General features: G+C 39.4%; 1 protein-coding gene across 2 annotated transcripts in view; it reads left to right on the forward strand.

The window, feature by feature from the left end:
* The first annotated feature begins 531 nt into the window (after positions 1-531).
* Positions 532-21,812, forward strand: part of PNISR (PNN interacting serine and arginine rich protein) — a 28,590-nt gene continuing 7,309 nt past the window's right edge. The window contains exons 1-9 of one of the 2 annotated variants that reach the window (XM_021544946.2): positions 532-656; positions 12,990-13,108; positions 14,336-14,521; positions 16,300-16,523; positions 18,188-18,374; positions 18,636-18,826; positions 19,444-19,581; positions 20,574-20,673; positions 21,378-21,431. In XM_021544946.2, coding sequence (XP_021400621.1) covers positions 13,021-13,108; positions 14,336-14,521; positions 16,300-16,523; positions 18,188-18,374; positions 18,636-18,826; positions 19,444-19,581; positions 20,574-20,673; positions 21,378-21,431 — 1,168 coding nt within the window. In that variant the 5' untranslated portion in view covers positions 532-656; positions 12,990-13,020. The remainder of the gene's footprint in view (positions 657-12,989; positions 13,109-14,335; positions 14,522-16,299; positions 16,524-18,187; positions 18,375-18,635; positions 18,827-19,443; positions 19,582-20,573; positions 20,674-21,377; positions 21,432-21,812) is intronic. The other variant, XM_077782285.1, reaches the window with a different exon arrangement.

Raw genomic sequence — 21,812 nt, forward strand, 5'->3', positions numbered from 1 at the left:
AAGCTACTTGGTAAACGCTCCTTATAGCCATACTCTGGCCTGACTTTGAACGCTCACACCCTGTAGCTGTGCAACACAGCAGTTATTATATATTTCAGTGTAGGGCCATTTCCCAGAGCCTGTCCACTTACGCACTTACAGGCGTAACTACCAGCTTTATACACTTATTCATGCAGCTCTACATACTTCTTCATGTCGACCCCGTACTGGAAACACGGTTCACACTCTGACAAGTTATCCGTGGAGCCACGGAGCTAATGAGCGTCCCGTGGGCCTCCTGACAGTCCCGCGGGCGGGAAGGTGAATCCCGCTGGGCTCTCCCCGCTCCCGGCAGGAGCGCGCCCCCGCCTCCCCCTCCCGCCGCGGCAACCGGGCAGCGCCCGCAGCAGCGCCGGCGGGGCTGCCCGCAGTAAAGATGGCGGCAGCGGGCGTTGGCGCTCCGGCCGCGGCGAGGGAAACGCGGAGCGCCGCCCGGCCGCCCTCAGCAAAGATGGCGGAGGAAGGCGCCCGTGTGTGCCAGGCGAGGGTCAGCTCCGTGACGCCTTTCACTTCCGGGTGAGCGCCAGCGGGCGCCATATTGTCTTGTCCGTGAAGACGAGGAGTGATAGCGGGGGCAGAGCGGCCGCGGAGCGGCGGCACCGGCGGCGGCGGAGCGCGTAAGTAGCGGGGCGGGCTGCGCTCGCCAGCGCTCCCGGGGGGCCGGCGGGTGTCGCCGACCCGGTCTTCCCCTTCGCTCCGAGCCGAATCGTGAGGGCGCCGCGCGCCGCGGTGGCGGCGGCAGTAGCAGCTGCTCGCCGGGCGTGAGGAACCGGCGGCCCCGACAGCGGAAACCGGCGGCCAGGACGAGAAGGGACGAGCCGAGAGCCGCTCGCCCTCCCCCGCCGCCCGTCCGGGGTGGGGGGGGGGCGCCGCGCCGCGCATGCGCGGCGAGGGCGCGGGGGGCCGGCGGGGACCCCCGGGACCCCCCCGTCCTGCGCCGACCCCCCCGGCGGGGGTCCCGGCGGGACGGGCCCGGCGGCGGCACTGCGCATGTTCCGGGCCGCCCCGCGCCGCTGCCGCTGCCCCGGCGGGGCCGGGAAAGGCCGGCGCCGAGCGCGCGACCTGGCGGGGCTGCGATCCCGGGATGCTGGGCGCGCGCAGCCGGCCCGGCCGCGCCGGGAGCCGCCGGCTGCCGCGGGAGCAGCGGCCGGGGTTCCGCGGGGCAGAGCGGCTGCCTGGCTTAGCCGGGAGCCGAGTTAGGGGAGCAGCGTGTGCGCTGGGATTGGGTAGTGGCTGTGTCAGCAGCCCGGCTCCTGCGGGTGAAATGCTGTATGTGTGGGGTATTTGTGCTGTTTCATGGAGTTCGTTCCACTGGAGGGCTCCAGAGAACTGAAATTCACACAGCGGCATTTGTAAGATACCTGGACCAGTAGCTTGGCAAACGCAGGGTATTTTTAAATGGATTCTCAAACAAGTGATGGGTTTGAAAGCCTTTTTGTTTTCAGCACTTATCCCTGCAGTTTCTCTGTACTTCATTAGACAATCCCACGTTGTTGAAATGAATTTTAATGGGATGTGCTAGGCTTTACAGTTAAGGATGGAGACAAAAAGGTGGTCCGAGGGCTGGAACCCCTCTTCTGTGAGAGAGCTGGGATTGTTCAGCCTGGAAAAGAGAAGGCTCCAGGAAAACCTTATTGCCACCTTTCAGTATCTAAAGGGTATGAAAGGTACTTTTGAGTATGAAAAAGAAGGTAAAAGACTTGTTACCAGGGCTCTGGATGAGGGACAACAGTTTTAAACTGAAATAAAAATTTAGATTGAACATAAGGAAGAATTTTTTTATGATAAGAGTGGAGAAACTGTAGAACAGGTTTCCCAGAGAAGTTGCATGATTGGAAAGGTCCAAGATAAGGTTGGACAGAACTTTCAGCAACATCATTTCATGCTAGATGGTCTTCAAAGGTCCCTTCCAACCCAAACCACTGGATTTCTGATGTGCTATCCCAGCTGAAATTTCCCAAGTTTCTGTAACAAGTGGTTATGCAGAGTATTCAGCCACCTTGGTTGTTGTTAATTTCTTCTCTTATAGTTAGCACCTGTAAATGTTTTCAAGCCAACAGTCTATTGGAAGGTGTGGGATACAGGAAACAAGGGTTGCCCTAAAGGCTTTATTCTAAAGCAGAGTCAGCCACCTTTCAAACAGGGGGAATGGTGGTCTTCAAAGCACAAAGCATGTCTACCAGCAGACACTGTTATAACATAATTTTCTGAAGACAGGGTTACGAATACCAGTGCAGCTGAATACCTGTACTGTTGGTAGGAGTAAGAAACCTCTTTTTGGAGTGCAGCTGCCCTAAAGATGGCTCTTACGGGAGTGACAGATGCTGCAGCTCCCCTGACTGTAGAACAGAGGGGAACTGAAAGTCTCAGCTTTGTCCAGGCACAAGATGCTCGGATTGCTGACAGACAAGCTCCTGGTTTTTAATTTGTTTGGTGCAGCAGCAAACCTTGTGTCATCTCTGCTATTATGCCATTGCAAGACTTCCTTTGTCCCACATGACATACAAACTCCTGCTCTGATAAGAATGCTTTCTATACTTTGGTCTCAGAGGTCTTGTAGGGCTTAAGTGTCCACAAATTTAGTACAGTTCCACAATTTTTTAGGGATTAACTCACGTTATAAGCTGTAGTGGTAGAGTGGAGTTATAACCATGCTTGATTTTTAGTTAAGTGCATGATTATGTAAAGATTCAATGGGAACAGAAGTGTCCAGCCTCACGTCTTTTCATGACTGAGGCTGAGGTATGTGGTGTTTCTGGTTTTTGGTGACAAATAATATTTTGGATAGGTGTTATTAAACTGTTGTTACTTTCATCACTAGCTGATCCCTTATTAAGTGATAACTGTATTTTTAATTGAGGTTAATATCTGCTCATGACTAGTGAAGGGTAGTTGTTTATTTAGTTATTTGCACTATTAGTTTTGTGCAGAGCAGGTTCATTGCAGAGGTAGTTGCGGATGGACCATTTGCTTCAGAAAAAAAATAATGCTGAAATAATGCTGTGTTACAGGGCTAATTGAAAATCCTGCATCAGGACTTCCAGCAGAATTATACATGAAAAAATTAATCAGACTGGACTTTTTTTCCCCCCTCAAACCCAGTAGAGTTTTGACTTACACCACCTAAGTTATGATAATGTTTCTGTGCTAGTAAATCTTCTAGCAGTGATTTTGGTACTTTATGATAATCAAATAATTTGTTTGTCTTTATGTCTTAGAAATACAAAAAATAAGTAAACGGTACCTGAATGCCAGTATCTGGTCCTTTTGCTCTTTTAAAAAAGTGTTGTATTCAGCTCAGTGGATATGTGGATTTAAGTTTGAAATGACAGACCTTGGAAGCTGTGCTCCCTGAAGTGAGTGACTCCCTGACGAAGATTTCACAGTACTTTTTTTTTTTTTTTTTTTTTTTTTAATTTGACCTTTGTTCATGCTGCTTCATCTTATTAGCATTGTAAATATTAATCACATGTACTTATTTGTGAACCAGGTTCTGGAAAACTTCATGGATACTGAGCAAGCTGTTTATATCAGTTCTTTTTGTGGATCTTTTTGTGGATCTTGGTTACACATTTGAAAAGCCTGTATTCTTCAGTCTGAGAAAGAGCAGTTCTAACGTTAAAAAATGCAGTGGAGCAAATCTTAGTGATACACAGCTATTAGTGAGCTGGAAGATTTTACATGTTTTTTGAGTTGTCATCTTGCTGAAAGATCCCAGCAGGCGCATAGGTATAGCTTCTGAAAGATGCATACTACCTGGGCATGAAATACCAGGAACAACTTAGGGTGGTGCCCTACATGATACATAGAAGTCTTTGGCCAAGTGAAAGTGTAACGAATGAAACAGAGTAGTAGACAAGACAGTTACTGTAACTTTTTCTGATTTGGGGCAGACTTAAATAATGTGATAAATATTTGATTTTCTAATCAACAGCTAAGTATAATATAGTAGTAAATATTAATTTTCCCAAGTAAAATTGAAGCTGGTATGTTTTTGTCTGAGTGACGGTATGCATTTGTTCTGACTCTGAGTGAATGTGTCTGCAGCCACTCTGTAGTAACTTGCAGGTGTCATTCCTCTGTGGGTGCATAGGATACAGCGCTTTTCCAGACTCACACATCTTTTTAACTGCAGAAGTGTTCTGACTTACCTGGGTCTCCTATGCAAAGACCGCCAGCTAATGATAATTCTTGTGACACTTTCTGCATTAAATTTTTATTCTTGGTAAGGGGGCTTCTTTGGGTATGCAAAGCTATTTTTCATTTGCAGTTCTTTTCAGTTGGACCCCTTATATACAAATTCTTACAGAAAAGTAACTTTTATTCCAGTGACAGCCATGGAAGAAGCACTCAGTTTGTTTCCTTCCAGTTGGGAGTACTTTGAAATAGACATCTTTGGAGTTTGTACCATGTATGTCCATTATTGACTTTGGATTCCAGCTTGGTTGGATATTGATAATACCATGTATGAGCTGCTCTTTCTAATTCCTTGGGAGAACTATGTGAACTGTTGGTGTTGTATTCCTACAACATATAGAGTATTTATCCACTAGTCCTTCCAACTTCATTGATGATGTCTTTGCAACCATGGCCCTGTTGAAGCAATAGCACAGTGGAAGGAAAGTGAGGGGGAAACAGCTCTGCAGCAACACTTGTTCATCTTCAACTCTTGGAGGTATCGGCCTTATTCCTGTCCTTCTACTAACTGCTTTGATCCTGGTGTGGTGAATGTAGGATTAGATTTATCCTGCTTGCAACTGAACAGTTCCACAAAATTAATCATGGAAATTCATCATGAGCTTTCACTCAAAGGTGCTGAAACTTCACAGAGTCAATACCAGCTACCTTGAATGAAAGATGATGTGAAAGATCAAGAAATTAGGCTATTGATTTCAAGGAGCTCTGCTTCTGAAACATCCCAGTTTTCCTTTAGGTTCACCTTCAGAGCCTAAATCTATATGAGATAAAGAAAGTCTGCCCACAGAGTATGTGATGCTTTTGAGATCCCTCTCAAGATGTGATGTGGATGACTTCTGTAGGCCAGGTTCTACAAAGAGCATCAGAGACTAATGTGCCTTTGCTGCTTGTATTGTCTTAAACTCACACCAAAAGATTACCTAGCTAATGACGCTGACTATTAGATAATGATTTGTTTCAAAACCAGTAATTGCAGTTTGTTACAAAGCAGGACTCCTACCTCTTGGGGTCTTTTCCTTTAACTATGTAGACCTAAATATAGTCAAAAAGTCATGGCTGCACTGTCAGGTTACCTTAGAAGATGTGGAACATCCTTCTAGCTGTTTTTGGCTGGGTTTTTTTAATGTTTGTTTTTCTTGTTTTTGTTTGGTTTTGTTTTTTGCCAAAATATCTGACCTGAGAATGAAGTGCAAAAGAGTTTGTTGTCTTCAAACCCTGGGGTACAAAGACTAGCTGTGTAGGAATTCTCTGAGTATGCATGATGGCCTGCTCTTTCAGCTTCCTTGTTTATTTAGATGATGGCTATTTCTTTGCCAAATGCAATGCCTTTTTGGAATGCCTGCAAGACAAACCTTTAGTCACCAGAAAAACTTCTGCAGCTGTGTTTTAAGAGTTCAGTTTGCAAGTAAAACTTGTCAGGCCAGCTTGTGTCATATGTTGATCTGCTTTTCAGGAATACGTAACATTATCAGAAAGGTGATGCAACAGCCTCCCCTCAACATTAGGAAGCTTTTGATTATTTGCTGTGCACTCTGTAGGTTCCAGAATCATTAGTCTGCCTGTCTATAGGGTTGAATAAACCACGCCACCAGATTGTGTTCTGAAGATCAGGTCCAGACTGATGTCTGAGGCAGGAGTTCCTAACCTTGAGCTTTTCAGCTCATGATAGAGCAGAAGGTGTGTGCCACTCTCCTTCTAGTGACAGCTTGATTCCTAGTCTGTATCCTGATTTCTTGGAGTTGAGATGGTCTAGCTTCTAACAAATACTTGGTTTCATATTCCAAAGATTACTTTTTTTCTCATTTCTAAGATATTTTACTTTCACGAATTTCTGGGCAAGCCATTGAGAATCTCTGTATGTGCTGCAGAAGCTGTTGAGCTGTAAGGTATTCTGCATGGTTGGGATGGTGTGTAACATTGATATGGGAAGAAGCAGATTGTCAGAGTGATGGGAGTTACTTAGAAGGAGCAAGAAAGAGTGTGCAAGATGCAGTTATCAGGGCAGCTTGTTATGGTTAGTTGTCATTCTGATGTTTTTCTGGAGCTGAGCTAACTTCTTCCTAGGTCTCTGTGCTTCTTGTCTTGGACTAGCTGCATTAATTGGAGCAATTCAGTTTATCCATTAGCAGTATTAAATTTTGTTTAGGAACAGATCTTGCTTATTTTTCCAGGGAACATTTCTTGATATTTTTCAGTTCTGCTGCAGCCAATGTCATAAGACATTTAAGGAGGATAGTATCTCTAGGTGACAAGCAGGCTTTGTCTTTTGACATTTCCAGGACTGAGCCTTGCTCCATAGGACTGCTCTTCTCTGGTTTTGAGAGGTCACAGAATTCACAGAATGACTAGGTTGGAAGAGACCTGAAAGACCTTAAAGGGCAGAACACAGTTAGCTCTGCACAAGTGCTGTTGAACTGGGAATGGATTTTATGAGTTTACATTATAAAACTGCCTAGGTAGGGTTGTCCAAGGTGCCTGAGTGAGCCTGTTTGCGCTCACGTTCTGTTGGTGGCCTTGTCTAAAAGATGCCCCCATCTTTGTCATCAAGGGCCTTCACTAAGCACTGTGCTATTGGTGAATTCTCAGGAAACCATGCCCTCCTTGACAGGGTACATTCCTGTTGGTGTGGAAATAGTATTTTCATTCAAGATAGCTGTGTTTTTTGGGAAGAGTCTCACAGAGTTAAAGATGAGCTTGTGAGTTATCACTCAAGACTCTGTTCAGTGGTAAGTACCTTCTAAATGTGTGCCTTTCAGTGTGTGGTGTGTCTGGACACATCATACAGCTGTGTTGAAAAATACCTTATTAATCTAACAAATATGTTGAAGGAGGTGCCTTTTTTCCCTAAAAGAACAGGTTAACATTGAGGTGTAATTTGTAGTTGACATGCTTGGAGGGGAGGGGAGTGGAAAGGTACCTTTAAAAATCTTTACACAAAGAAAAATTAGTTTAAATACAGTGGTAGAGAGTTTGACACCACATTTAAATGTTTTTGAGTGCTGTTGGCTCTCAGAGGTTGACGGTGATCGAGGTAAGTCCTGTCTATGTTGCTGTCTCAGCTTTTATCATCACCAGCAGTCCTATCAAGGGTGGCACATTTTCGTACCAGTAATTTGCTTTAATAAAACTTCAGCAGATTCTGGTCCAGCCTTTGAATAGAAATTTATAAAGGAAAAAACCCAACATGTGAAAGAACATATTTCAGAACATGTTTGCTCTTAAGAACTCCAGTAGGATTTTCAGGTATCGTGTCAACTTTCCATAATCTCTTAAATGCATGTAACTGAAATTAAATGTGAGTGTTTTGCTCATGTGATTGTGCTTTTGTATAAAACAAAAAGAATCCTGAATTAACTTCTGTTTCTTTATTGGTAAACAGATTTTTAATAGATTCAGGTTCCTGTTCTGTGATCTGACATCAGGGAACAGCTCTTGAAGCACCAATAAATGTTCTTTTGTTTATTTGTGTGTGTGTGCTAGAGAGAGAGAGAGGGAAAGAAAAAAAGGCTATGCCAAATTGAATTGGAGGGTAGAACAGCTAAGTAAAAGAGCCTTAACCCATCATTGTAAAACAGGGGTAGTATCTGCATTTTCCTTTGTAAGTAGGTGCCTATAAAATTGATCCATTCTTTGAACCTGTTGTATGCAGTAGTGATGTCAGAACCAGTATGTCTTAATGACTGCTCAGTTGAAGTACCCCTCTGTTACTGTCTTGCTAATGTTTGAACTGAGATAATTTTAGCCAGTGTTCATCTGCTTCCCCTCCAACTTCTGTAGAAAATAAAGTTTGTTGCACTGTCATTTGGATGCTCAGCTGTGTATTTGGGCTTAGTAGTTAACTGGTGGGAAATAGAGCTATCCATTGTATTAGGTGAAACCTCTTTCTTTCAGGTAATGCATATTTGGGAACTTGTGAGAAATAAAAACTTGTTCATTATTTGTGTGGCAGCATCCTAAGTTAATTTTGTCAGTGCAGATTTTAGTTAGTGGGAGAGGACTTTGAGTATCTTTGCTCCATTATTAATTACTACTTGTATCTCAGGTTGTTTCTTGTCACATACGTTACTACAAGAGGTTCCAGTTCTTTCAAGCCTTTAAGTTACTGGTTTGGTGGGTGAGAGGCATTGTTTGTTGATTTTGGGTTTGTTTCCTCCTCCCCTGCCTTGGTATTGGAGGTGGATCCCTTGCAGTAATTTTAAAATTGCTGCAAACAGGTTACATTTTTTCCATTGTGTTTTGTGCCTTCTTTGTAGTTTGTGCCCTCTTCTGTTTATGGACTCAGGTTCAAAAGTGTTGTTTTGGAAGCTCTCACATCTGGTTTGTTCACTACTGTATGACTTGAGTTGATCTGTTTTTATTTTTGACGCCTTTAAAATATCACTAGGAAGGAAACTGTCAGTGATGTCTGACAGGACAATCCTGAGATTCTGTTTAAAAGTCCTTGCATACTCAATAAAGTTTCACAAGCAGAATACAAAGTTACATTGCCTTTATTTAAAATAAAGTAACATCAAACAGCATAACTGCTTGTTTTAGTTTCCTTTTAGAACTTGACAACTGCAAATGAAGAGCTAAAACTAGGTTGGGGTTTGCCTCTGAAACTTAAAAGCAGATGGAATTATTAGACACTGCAGTGCTTAGCAAAACAGTTTTTAAAGACAATGAACCATATTTAAATGCCTGTAGCCTCCCTGCAGTAGATTAAAAAAAAAAAATATCAAGTACCTTTTTCATGTTTACCTTGTACCAGCTGGTGAAAAGTTGGAGAAAATGCAGAACTAAATGGAGAACTAAAAAGCAGGGGAGTCTGTTTCCCAGAAAATTATGATGTCCTGCTGTTCCAGGTCACCATAAAGAGAGAGGTGCTAGAACTAACATCTTCCGTTCAATGGCTCTGAGCCAACACTTTTAGTCTTCAATATTAAAAATTTGGATACATGACTTCCTCTTTTAGCCTGTATATGTTAAGATTACTTCTATAAACGTTTTCAGGTGTGAATTTTATTCCTTCCATATCCAATTCCTGTTTCTGTAAAGCAAACATTGCTCAATAAGGAAGATATGTTGAAATAAACAAAAAATAGTTTGAGACAGTTTTCACATCATATTTGGAAGAGGGATTCTGCATGTAAGATTGCATAAAAAAAGTTATGTCATTGTTTAAGTGTTTCTGTAGTACATATTTCTGATTTGTAAAGAATGTTTTTACACTGATTTTGGTAATAAATTTGTGTACTTGAAAGCCAGCATGTTTTATAGTTACCAACCTATGAAAATCAACATTTCTTCAGGAAAACTGTAGAAGTACAAATGCAGTGCAGTTCACAAACTAAAATTAGCTGTTTCAAATAGCAGTGATTTTAAATTAGCTTGCTCTGAGTGGCATAAATTGAATTAGCCAAATGTTGGCATTCTTCAGAGTTTTACACTGTTGTTGCTGTCTTGTCATAATGTTGCGCATCAAAATAGAACCCAGCTCTGTGCCTTGACCTATTGCTTTGCACTTCCCCACCTGATTTCTCTCCCCAGAATAGAAGTAGTAAGGTGAAATAATCTCTCTAGGGCAAGTTGAAGACTGGGCCATATTATGTTGCAGAGCAGTGGATCAGCAGCTATCTATGCTAACAACTAAAACCCAACTGTGCTTTTTATTCTGGCTTTGCAGCCAGCTGGCACTGAGGGAAAGCCTGTGACCTTCCAAATTAGACTGGACACATGTTAACTGCCTGTGGGGTCCCAGGTCCATGCACACACCCAGAGAGTGCGAGGTGGCCTGGGTCAGTGCTGTTCTCTAATGGGGAGGCAGTGCGTTCCTTCAGCACCCCTTCCTGTAGGAGTGTGGACTTGGCCCCAGTGTCCTAGGGCATAATAACTTGCTGATGGAGCAGCCAGGAGGTGAATGAATGCTGCTGCTGTCTGAGGTCGCTGCCTGTCTGCTTTATCCCTTGGTCACCGTTTCAGATGCCACTTGGTACAGGGCTGCAAGGCAATATATCTTTCCCACAAGATTTATTTGAATACCCTGTAAAATAATAAGGCAGTTACTGTCTTGAGTGCAGGTTTTACTGAGATGTGGAGACATTTGTTGTCTTAGACTTTATTAATGATCTAAACAAGTGCTTCAGTTTGTCCATAGTGAGGATCAAGGCCTGAGAGTAAAGAAAAAAAAAATGGCCAGAATACTGTGTCCATTTCAATTGAAAAGTAAATATGCAATTGTGTTAGTTGGAACATGTTTAAAAAAATCTGTAATACTGAAGATTTTAGGACAGAGATAGAACAAGTCCGGTAAAAATAAATCTCATCTAATCCTACCACATAAAGGCTCTGTGTAGGAGGTTCAAATTTAGTTGCATTTTTACAAGTGGTCTTAATATTGTTACACTTTGATGAGAGAAGTTGGTATTTGACTGTGTAATTTTTTTTTTGTTGTTGTTCAGTTATATGCAAAATGGTCTTATAAGTTATTAGTTAAAAAATATAAACCTTTTGCTGAGTTTGAATGTAATTCCACAAACTTGTTGCAACATACTATATATATTGAGGTAAAGAAATGCTACCGGAATTAATGAAATCCATGTTTATTATTGGTAGTGGGACTTAACAGCTGGAAACAAAAGGAGCAGCACCATGAAGCTGTGCACTGCAGTGGCAGTCTGAAACCTCAATTCTTATAACTTTTAATATGTAAACAAATTTATTTTGACATTTGAAAGAATCTGTATTCTGGATGGAAAGATGAACTGAGGGAATAAGAAGCATTTACTTACCTTTTTCTTTAGGGTGAAAATAGTATTTGCAGTTACTTCCTCATGTCTAGTGTATAAAACATGTCTATGAATACCTGGAGAGCTAGTTTAAGGGGTCAGCTAAAATGTTGCATTAAGTGCATTAGTAGCCATCCATACACTCAGCTGGTATAAAAAAGTTAATTTCCTAGGTACAGATAAAAATGTGAAAAGAAAGGGACAAGATAAAGGGCAGTGTCTTCACTTATTAAAGGTCTGAATAGCATAAAAGTGTTAATGAAATGGGAAAAAGCCTCCATACTTAGTTTGGCAAGAAAAGATAGTGAAAATAATAATGTATTAGATAGGTTTTGCCCCTGTTGCCAATGTTGATCTGGTCTTGTTTAAAGCCCTCTCAAAATGAGACTGAGTGTTTCAGAGCCACAGGTGTAATTTTTGTACAGTGTTGACAGTAAGTAGTCTCAAAACAAGGCGATCTACAGTTTTTCAGATAAAGGATTTCATTTGACAGAAGTATGGAAAATACAAGTTTGTGTTCATCTCTGCATGGCCCAGTGCCCCTGATATTTAGTGCAGCTCTTTGTGTGGTGCACTTTTGTAGAGTGATGCTCTTTGCCTATGCAGTCATGCAATCCCTTGTGTGAGCGGGTGAGTACAAGGTGCCTTTGCCAGCAGGTTCCACTCCAGTAGCTCGGTCCGTGTGCCGAGAGCGGGCTTGAGGGGTGGGGTGTGTGTGTCCCACTCCCTCAGAGCCACTGAGGCTGCTCCTGGCAGGCCACCCAAGTGGCACTGGCTGCTTTGAACTGGTTTGCTCTGAAGCAGGGAGACTCTATTCATCTATTCTGTGTTGCACTTGGCTGTGAGCCACTACTGGGTCCTGTATGCTGCTCCTGTGACCTCAGGGAATGAATTTTTCTCTTTTAGGTTTGGAGTATTTGAAACAGTTACTTAATGTTTTAATAGTGCCAACTCAGGGATTGCATGTTAAATTCCATAGGATACATTCATTGAGTGGAAAGCCTGTTGAGTTCTTAACAGATTGGGTAGAGCAAAGGGGGTTGCACTCAGTGCATTCCTACCATACTGTTTTTTGGGAACTGCTTCTGGAGTGAAGCGTTCCCAGAACTGTGCCTAGACTTTGTCTTTGGAGAAGCTGTTTGGAGCAGTGCAGGTGGCTGCTCTCAGGTCTTCCATGTGTAGCAGGTTAGGTGTGTGCTGAGGTACAAATAACTGGAAGGAACTAGTGTGCCATTGTGGGCACACCTGCCTGGACTGCTGTGCCTCATCGAATTCACACAGAGCTGGCCCTGGAGCTTCACTGTAAGCAGGCTGTGGAGCTCTGCTGCCTGACATCTGGAGCTAGGGCTGCTGCTGCCTGCTCAGTGAGGGTCTATATGGCACAGCAAAAATTGTTTCTCATGATTTTAAGGGACTGTGGTAATTGTATGGTCATATTTATTTTTCTTTCTCAGATTTGAAGGTATATATATTGAAATTAAAAAGAATCTGTACAATGCATAACATGCATGTGGGCACTGTCTTGTACCTGTGCAGTTTTCTGTGCAATCATTAACAATGTGTTTTACCATTTGGTGACTTTGTCTTGCTTAACAGCCTTGCATGACACTTGTTTGGAGAAATACACATCTTTTCCCTAAGAAGCAGGCAAAGATACCAATCATGCCTCTTATATTTTGACTTGCTTTAAATTGTGTTTATTGCCAGATGAGATCTTGTTGTACAAACTTGTCATATCTCTCCTTGAACATCATTTGGTAGTTAATTTCTTTGTGAAAATACAGAGAAAGCATACTAGACTCCTGAAATCTTACAGTAATATTTCAGATATTACTCCAAAGGATGAACCATTTCCTCCAGCTTAAAATATTAAGCCAGCATTGCTTCAGCTTGCGTTGCAAGGCTTAACTATATCTGCAGTTATGTAAGTTTCAGTTATGTGATATTTCATGGGCATCTATTTAAACATACAACTATTATTTTTAGTTGAAATATAGACTGTATAAAGACTTAAAAGATGTGGGATCAAGGTGGACAACCTTGGCAGCAATGGCCTTTGAACCAACAGCAGTGGATGCAGTCATTTCAGCACCAGCAAGATCCAAGTAAGTATATAGAAAGCTTTGTGGATTAATTCTTTTAATGTGTTGTCATTTGAATTTTTGAATCTTTGTAGCACAGTATGACTCACAGTTGCCTTTGTAGCTGTTCTCAAGATAATACATTTATGATGCTTTTCTGAAGTAGAAAACATAGAAAACATACAAAGGTTCCAAATGTTTTCACATAGTTAAAATATAATATGCAAATACAGGCAAGAAACCTGAGTTATCCTACACAATTTAGCAACATTTTACCAGTCATACAGATCAACATTTAGACCTCTGTTAACAGATATGTATCCCTGTCAGTTCTTTAGCCAAGCTAAATCCATTGTTTGACAGAATCTGTTTTTTTATTCAGTACCTGTGTGGCAGAAGTATTAATGCAGATTATATATACAGTAAAAAAACCTCACTGGAAAACTAAAATGGTTCTTGATTTAGGTTATAGCAGTGATAATCATGATCTCTAGTTTGAAATTTTTTTCTCCACCAAAACCACCAAGTGCTTTAAAGAGTAGAACATAATATACCTTAAGTTGAGAATGAGATAGCAACAATTCAAAACATCAAGAGAAATAGATAAATGGATGAAAGTGCAGGTGTGTATTTAATACTAAGGCAAAGTGATCAGGCACAGAGGTTTTACTGTTACTTTATTTTCTGTTAAATTCACTGGAGAGTTTTCTTAATTTGATAATAAGCAGAAGACATACTAGTGTTCTTATCTGAGACTGCAATTTATTTATTTACTGATAGAAAGGGCAGTAAAGAAAAAAAATGGGAGAGAGAACTGTAACATAATATATGGCAAGGGATATACAAAGAGGGTACATTGAAGAGTCATTTTCTAACTATGTATCTTTTTTACTCTCAAATCTTCATGAATTTAGAATATAAGGATATATATATTAATTTCTGATGTTAAAAATAGCTTGCATATGAAAAAAGTGCGTTACTACCATCCATTAAATGCTAATGTGAATGTAAAATAATCTGCCTCGTGACATTTTGAACATATGCAGAGAAACTACTTCAGCAAGTCTGTACACTGACATTTGCTTTGTTTCTTTTACTATACACTGTGAATAAGTTTAAATGGTGCTCACAGTACTTGCTGAAGGTAAATGTTGCCCATTTATCTTGAGCAATAAGACATGTAATTGAGAAACAGTGCTGAACTTCAGACGTGTGAGTTCTAACCTTTTTAACTTCCTCTGTTTATTTTAGGCCAGATTGACTGGGCTGCATTAGCTCAAGCATGGATTGCTCAGCGAGAAGCCTCAGGGCAACAGAATGTAGTGGAACAACAAGGAATGATGCCAAACGGACAGGACATTTCAGGAATAGAATCTGGTCCAAACAACCATAATAATTTTCAGGGGGATCCCAATTTCAACAGAATGTGGCAGCCAGGTTTGTTTCCCTTCCAGTTCATTCCTTTTTTTCATGTTTCTTCATTTTATTCTTTTTAGATATTTTTTGGTGTGAACATGCCCTGTCCCTCAGGCTTCAAAATGCAAAACTACCAGTTAACTTACTAATCACAGCTCCTACTTAGAGGGCTACTGTTGCCTCCTGTAGTGTAATGCCTGCTTCTGGCATGATCTTGACATATAGAATGAGTTCACAGTAAAATTGATGCTGGCTTTAGATGTCATAAAATCTTTAAAAAGGAAGATCAGCGAAATTCTGTGTGACAAATATGGTATAAGTGCATTTCATATACTTAGGATTTACCCTTTTTAACTTAGGTATCTGATTGTCAGCATTTTTCAGTCATTGTAAGCTCAAGTTGATTGGGCGCTTCTGTTAGTATAGATTATTTTCAGTATTTTTTAACTTCCTCCAAACTTTATTTTTTTCCCAAAAGTTAGTTTTCTTTTTAAAACTTCACAAGATACCACTGGTAATAAGAATGGGATAGAAAAGGGTTATTTTATGCTAAGAATTTTTATGAAATTGTTTTTTGAAAGCCAGGTTATACTGTAATGCAATTTGAAGTGTATAAGCAAGATAGTAAGCCTATGTGCTTGTTTTCAGTTGTTTTGGGGAAAACTGCACTTCATGCTTGATTCTATTAATGGTTGAAAGAATAACACTCCCAGTTTTCACTGTCACTATCCAAATTTATTGAAATGCAACATTTAATATAAGTAGGCTTAATATGTTATTGGTAGTTCTTACATGTGTATAATAAAAGCGAGGTAGCCATCAGGTTTCACCTACCTGCACTAGCCTACAAGTTATTGTAGGCACATGTAAGTATTTTAAAGTTTTCTATGTGGCAGAGTGTATTCTAGCTGTATTTCTGTACAATAAGTAGAAATTTTCACAGAAATAAAAAAACTATAATAACACTTTTTAGTTGCTGCAGTAATAGATCCAATTATGATGCCGATGGGAAGGACAGTAAAAATTAGTAAAATGTACTAAAGGACTGGATGGAAGATAGGAATTAACCTGAGAGGCTAGATACTAATTCTGTTACTGGTGAGAGTTATAAGGCAGCTCTTTCACGGTCTATGAGTATCTGTATAGTGCACATAATTTTTGTCTTTTTAAGGAGTCAAAAATTATGGCCACATGAGCTGTTAATTCATTCCTGAGACCCTTTTCACTCTGTTAGCAAATTGTAACGTATGTTTGAGGGCTTGTGACTACAGCTTATTCTAGGACCTGTGTTAGATATTGGGCAATCCAAGAAATCATCCATTATCAGGACTCAAGACTTTGGAGTACAGGTTTCAGTGACTGTGCTGCTTACAACACCATTTTCTTTCCATAGTAGGTATTTCAAGTCTATTATGTGACACAGTAAAATAGCTCCTTGCTTTCAAAACTGATGTAGAGAAATAGGAGCAGTTTTTTAACAGTCTAAGCAATTTGTAAGTCTTCTGGTGAACTCACTATCACTAGAAATATATAAAAACAAATTTACAGGATGTCTGTGCCTGTCCAGATCTATCCCCCTACTGCATGTGTCAGTTCAGCTATAGCTATTTGTATTCCTTTTGTTTAGTTGAAGAAATTATTGAGACAGTATAATACAGTCTGCAGATTGATGATTCTTCCTTGCTTTATCATCTGTAATGCTTTGGGGAACCTTGTGATAAAGACAAGAACACTGAGTGATTGGTGACTCATATAAATTATACTAACTTGTTATCGAATTGTATTGTATTCCTAAACAGAATGGGGAATGCCTCACCAACCCCCTCACCCACCTCCAGATCAGCAGTGGATGACTCCAACCCCAGGTCAAATGGAAATTGTTCCTCCGTCAGAAGACAGCAACAGTCAGGACAGTGGGGAATTTACTCCTGACAACAGGCATATGTTTAACCAGAACAATCACAACTTTGGGGGACCTCCTGATAACTTTGCAATGGGGCCAGTGAACCAGTTTGACTATCAGGTGAAACATATTTGTTGCTTTAATATTATAGGCGCGCAGAGTCCCTTCCATGGATGTGTTCCTCTAATATCATCTAGCGGCGACTTTCATTCTTCAGTTCTACAAACATCTACAGAATCTTTATCTGCTAAGATACATTTTAACCAAACACTTGACAGAAGATACTTTAAAGTTCTCAGTTCTGTTCAAAGGCCAAAGGGTTTTATTTTTCTGCAGTATTAATGAGAAATGGCTGTTGTCTGCAATATTAAAATGAATCACTGTGTTCCAGTATATAAATTAACATTATGTAGCTTTGTGTTAAAAAAAAAAAAAAGAAGGAAAAAAAAAATTCAGAAAGATATGCTTAACTACACTAGATAATGTACCACAGGAAACAGTCCTGTAGTTGCAGGGAGATAGACTGGATGATCCAGTGATCTTTTCCATATCTATCTACTGTGATTCTTTGAATAAACAATGGTGTTTCTAAAAAAATAAATCCATATCCACTTTTTTCTTCATTCTGGCATATAAGTTGTATAGTATAATAAACATGTAGGTGGTTTATCACTAATAATAGCAGGGTCCATTGCACAGACCTTTAAACACAAAGAAGTTTTGTATCTTTACTCTATTTTCAGTATTTTTCTTTCAGAACTCCTGCTATAAATGACAAACTAGCTGTCTAAGAACCTACCTCCTGTTCATAAACAAATACAAGGGAAGATGGGCAAAAAATTTTTGTTACCTTCTCGGCTATTCTTTATCTTCTTGATTGTTTTTCCTCTTACAATTCTCTTGTTCAATAGTATTGTTAAATAGAGATCCAAATCCAATAATTTTCCAATACATGAGTTTATTATAATTTTTGTTTATTGTCACGGAACAAACTCTTTAAATTAGCTTCTCTAAATATTACAGAAAACTTATTTTGCATTAAATGAAAGAAAGATGCTTAACCTGAAATTGTAGTGGAGAGTGCTTTAGTGCTAGCCACTTAAATATTCAGTAGAATATTTGATACTATACCCTTTTTCCTGAACACTCTTCTTAAATAGTTTTATTTAGCATTTCTGGATGGTAAATATTAAAATAAAAAACTCCTCATATATGCCTCAAGACTTACAACTTTTGGATTGTATATAGATTGTCCAAAACCTTGTATCTGTACTAAAATTGCATATTTATGCATTTAATATTTTAATCAGCCATATTAATAAGATCTATTAAAAATTACTGGAAAGTGCACAGTGCAAAATTCTTATGTAATAAAGGGCTGAACTTTAAATTTTTGTTCTCAAGCTGTAGTTAAAAGACTGCTAACATAGCTAGACATTTAAATCTTAGTTTTGTACACTCTTTATTTAGCTGCACGCTCTGATGCTAAGTTGGCATGGAATTGTTTGAAATAGTGATTATAGAGCTTAATGTTTAGCATAAAATGAAAGGAGATTGGTTGAAGACCTTTCAGGTTTATTAAGTATCTCTGCTTAAGTCTAAGTTTAGTCATTAAATATTTAAAGGAAACTTGTTTTTTGGGGACCACAGTAAAAGAGAGTGAGAGATTTCAGTAGCATAGAAATAATGGATTCCTACTTGCATGGATTTTTGTAGACCAACTTGTTCACATGCTGCATTTAGTGTTACCACGTGAAGAAAAATAAACTGCATTACTCTTTCAGCATGGGGCTGCTTTTGGTCCACCTCAAGGTGGATTTCACCCACCTTATTGGCAGCCAGGACCACCAGGGCCACCAGGTCCTCCAGCACCTCCCGCACCTACTCAGAATCGAAGGGAAAGACCCTCATTCAGAGATCGACAGCGTTCACCTATTGCGATGCCTGTGAAGCAGGAGCCTCCCCAGATTGGTACATGTTAACCACTCTTTAATGAAAAAATGTAAAAGCTGTATTTTATAAAGAATTGCACAATTTGAAGACCTTTTTCATAGAAATAAAAGAGCAGGGAAAGTAAAAGCCCTTATAAATGCTTTTTCCCCACAATTAGATGTAGGACTTGTTTTGATGGGGGTGGGGGATCTACTTCTTTGTTTTGGGGGATATTTTTATTCTTTTTTTGTGGGGGGGAAGGCTTTTCATCTTGCAAAACTGTAAACCTTGATTATGTAGATGCTGTGAAGCGTAGAACTCTGCCTGCCTGGATTCGTGAGGGCCTGGAAAAGATGGAAAGAGAAAAACAGAAAAAATTGGAGAAAGAGAGAATGGAGCAGCAGCGTTCACAGATGTCTAAAAAAGAGAAAAAGGAAAGTGAGGAGGCAGAAGAAGGGGATGGCCCACGGTTACCTCAGAGAAGTAAATTTGTAAGTAGAAGAGCTTGTTTTTTGCTCAGGTTTGTATTTCCTGAAAGGTATCAACTTTTTAGTCTGTTCAAAGGAGAGAGTCTGTGTTCCTGGTTCCCTCATTGGTTTTGTTGTTTAAAATAAGGTTAAGCTGCTGCTCTTTTGATAATTACTTGATATTTTCAAGTTTTTGATGGCTAAGATGTAGAAGTATATAATTTAATCTGTAGTAGCAAAGAAACAAGGATGAAATTGGACTTGTTTTTTTCTTTTTTTTTTCCTTTTGGAACGTACAGAGCCTTTCAAAGTCAGAATTCCAAGTCAGCAGCTGAAAAAAATTAATATGCCTGTATTTACTAAACTGAGCCAGTTTAGGAAACCTTGCATTGCCTTCATTTTAGCAGTTATCTTTTGTAGTCCAAAGTATGTGTCTGGCCGGGAACTGACAACTGAGTATTTTCTTAGCTTTTGTGGGTACATGTATTTACATATTTTTTAGGAAGGGAGAAAATAAATTAGTTTATGATAACTTGTAATACAGATTTCAGTACAAAGTAAATGAAGCAGACTATTAAAAATAGAAACTAAGGAGCTTTATATTTAAGTTTTTCCTGAAGTGTATGATGCTGTTCTTGTAGGACAGTGATGAGGAAGATGAAGATGCTGAAAACACAGAAGCTGTAAGTGTTGGGAAAATCAGCAGGAGTCCATCCCCAGCTCCTCAAGAGGAGCAAAGTGAACCAGAAATGACAGAAGAAGAAAAGGAGTATCAAATGGTATTAATAATGTGGTTCTTACTAAGTATTTCTGTTTAATTGCCCATACTCTTCAGGCATATCAAAGTAAATCACTTTTTCTATGCCTGATACTGTCAACAGAGGCAGAATATGCATTGTACAGTAAATCAGGGTTATATTTGCATCTGTTTATAATGCTATCTTTCTCATAGAAACAAGGATATCAGTTATATAACTCGTATTTAGCACAATAGTGAAAGAGTAATGACTGTAATCCTTGCATTGATCTTTATTAATTCTGTGGTTTTGCTTCACTTATCAAATTTCTGAAAACTTCTAGTGATTACATTTCACCCATTTCAAATCTGTGCTTCAGCCTCACTTCCTGTGAAAGGGAATTTAAGAAATGTATTCTTGCAACAAAGTGCTACAACCCTAAATCCTATATCACCAAGAGTTTCACTGTGTCTGCACAATCTTCATACTTGTGAATCCTTGTTAATTAAGGCCCTGAATTCTACTAGATTTGATGAGTATATTTTTGTAGAGCATTTGGTCAGACATAAGCAACTTGGAGAACTAGCTACTGCCATTTCAATTTTTGTAGAAAATATGTGATAATAAAATGCTATATAAGTAACCTCTGATGATCTTTACAGAGAGTGTACCTGTCAGAAAAGTGCTCTTTTTTTTTTGAAAGAATAATTGGAATCAGTCTAAGTACATTTCTGATTTACATATTCAGTTGTTATCTAGGGCACTGATCTTAATGTCTAAGATGATAGAGCTGTGTGCAATACATGCAGACATAATTCACAGTCATAATACTAACTTTAAAGTTGTGAAATCAGGTCACATTTAAACAGCTTCAATATTTTTTGGTTTTTTAGTCATGTCTTCTGAAAGAAGTTATTAAATAAAATGTGCAGGAGATGACTTTCATAGTCATCAAAAGAAGTGAAGCTCTATGTATATAATTTGAATTTATTCAAGATGTTTTGGACTTTAATTTTATATGCAATTTTCTTCAGATGATGCTGACAAAAATGCTGCTGACAGAGATTCTCTTAGATGTCACAAATGAAGAAATCTATTATGTGGCCAAAGATGTTCACCGTAAAGCAACTAAAGGTATGCCGGGTTTGGGAGGTTTTTATTCTTTTTAGTTTCTTCTGCGAAAATTCTGTATTTGCATGTCTTTAGAACATTTAACCTCCATAGTTCTCACTCAAGAACAATTCCAATATAATGCATCCAACTTGGTAGAGTTCAAATCCAGTAACCATGTACTGTCGTCCTGTGCAGTGTATTGTGAGTTACTTGAGTTATTCCATTTTTTCATGTAATTCATTTCAGTTAAAATGGTGCCTGTGTCAATGGCTCTTGAGTTGTAGCTGTTCCTTACTACTATCATCTTTATCTCAAAGCTGTTCAGAAGTGAAAAGAGATGAACTTTGAGTCCTCAATTAGTAATTAATTTGCTTTTGCTATTAACATGTATTGTACTTACAGAACAAATTATTTTAACATAACAGAGTTAACTAAGTATGTAACTACTGAAGTTGAAAATTATGTGCAGGTGCTGTAACTTGGAAAGTGATTTATGAGTATATATTTGGGTTTTTTCTGTTCACTGTTATTTTGAAGTTAAATTCTAAATCTTCATGGTCAGAAAATCTAGAAGTGGTTTTAAATGGATGATGCGTTTTTAATGTTTCTTCTCTCCCTCCAAAGAACAGCAATAGTAGTAGATTTAACAATACCATAGACTCATGACTATGAAATCGTGGCTATTTGTGTTAACATGTTGTTCCTGTTGTTGATGTGATACAAAGCTCCTGCAAAACAGCTGGCACAGTCCAGTGCACTGGCTTCCCTCACTGGACTCGGTAAGTATGTTCCTTATTTTTGAGAGGGCTTAAAGGGGGAGTTTCACTTTTGCCTTGCATTTCTAGAAATTGCATTTTGAAGCTAGATTTTAATTGCCTGGGAGTATGGGTCACTTTCTGATAACTTTATCATTATCAGCACCTTTGTTTGTTCCACAGGTGGTCCTACTGATATATAAGTGGGATAGTTGCTGGAGTAAAGGACTAGGCAGTGTGATTTAGTGTATGAGAATCTTACCCTAATTTTGAAAATACATAAAAATTTTAGACAGATTTACATGTCAAAGTATGATAGTTTCAGAAGCACACTGCAGCCTTCAAAGAAAGGAATACTGTTTCATACTTTTCTTCTGTTTTGATCCGTATGAACCAGAGGGGAAA

Source organism: Lonchura striata, chromosome 3 (genome assembly GCF_046129695.1).
Source record: "Lonchura striata isolate bLonStr1 chromosome 3, bLonStr1.mat, whole genome shotgun sequence".
In the NCBI taxonomy this organism is placed as follows: domain Eukaryota; kingdom Metazoa; phylum Chordata; class Aves; order Passeriformes; family Estrildidae; genus Lonchura; species Lonchura striata.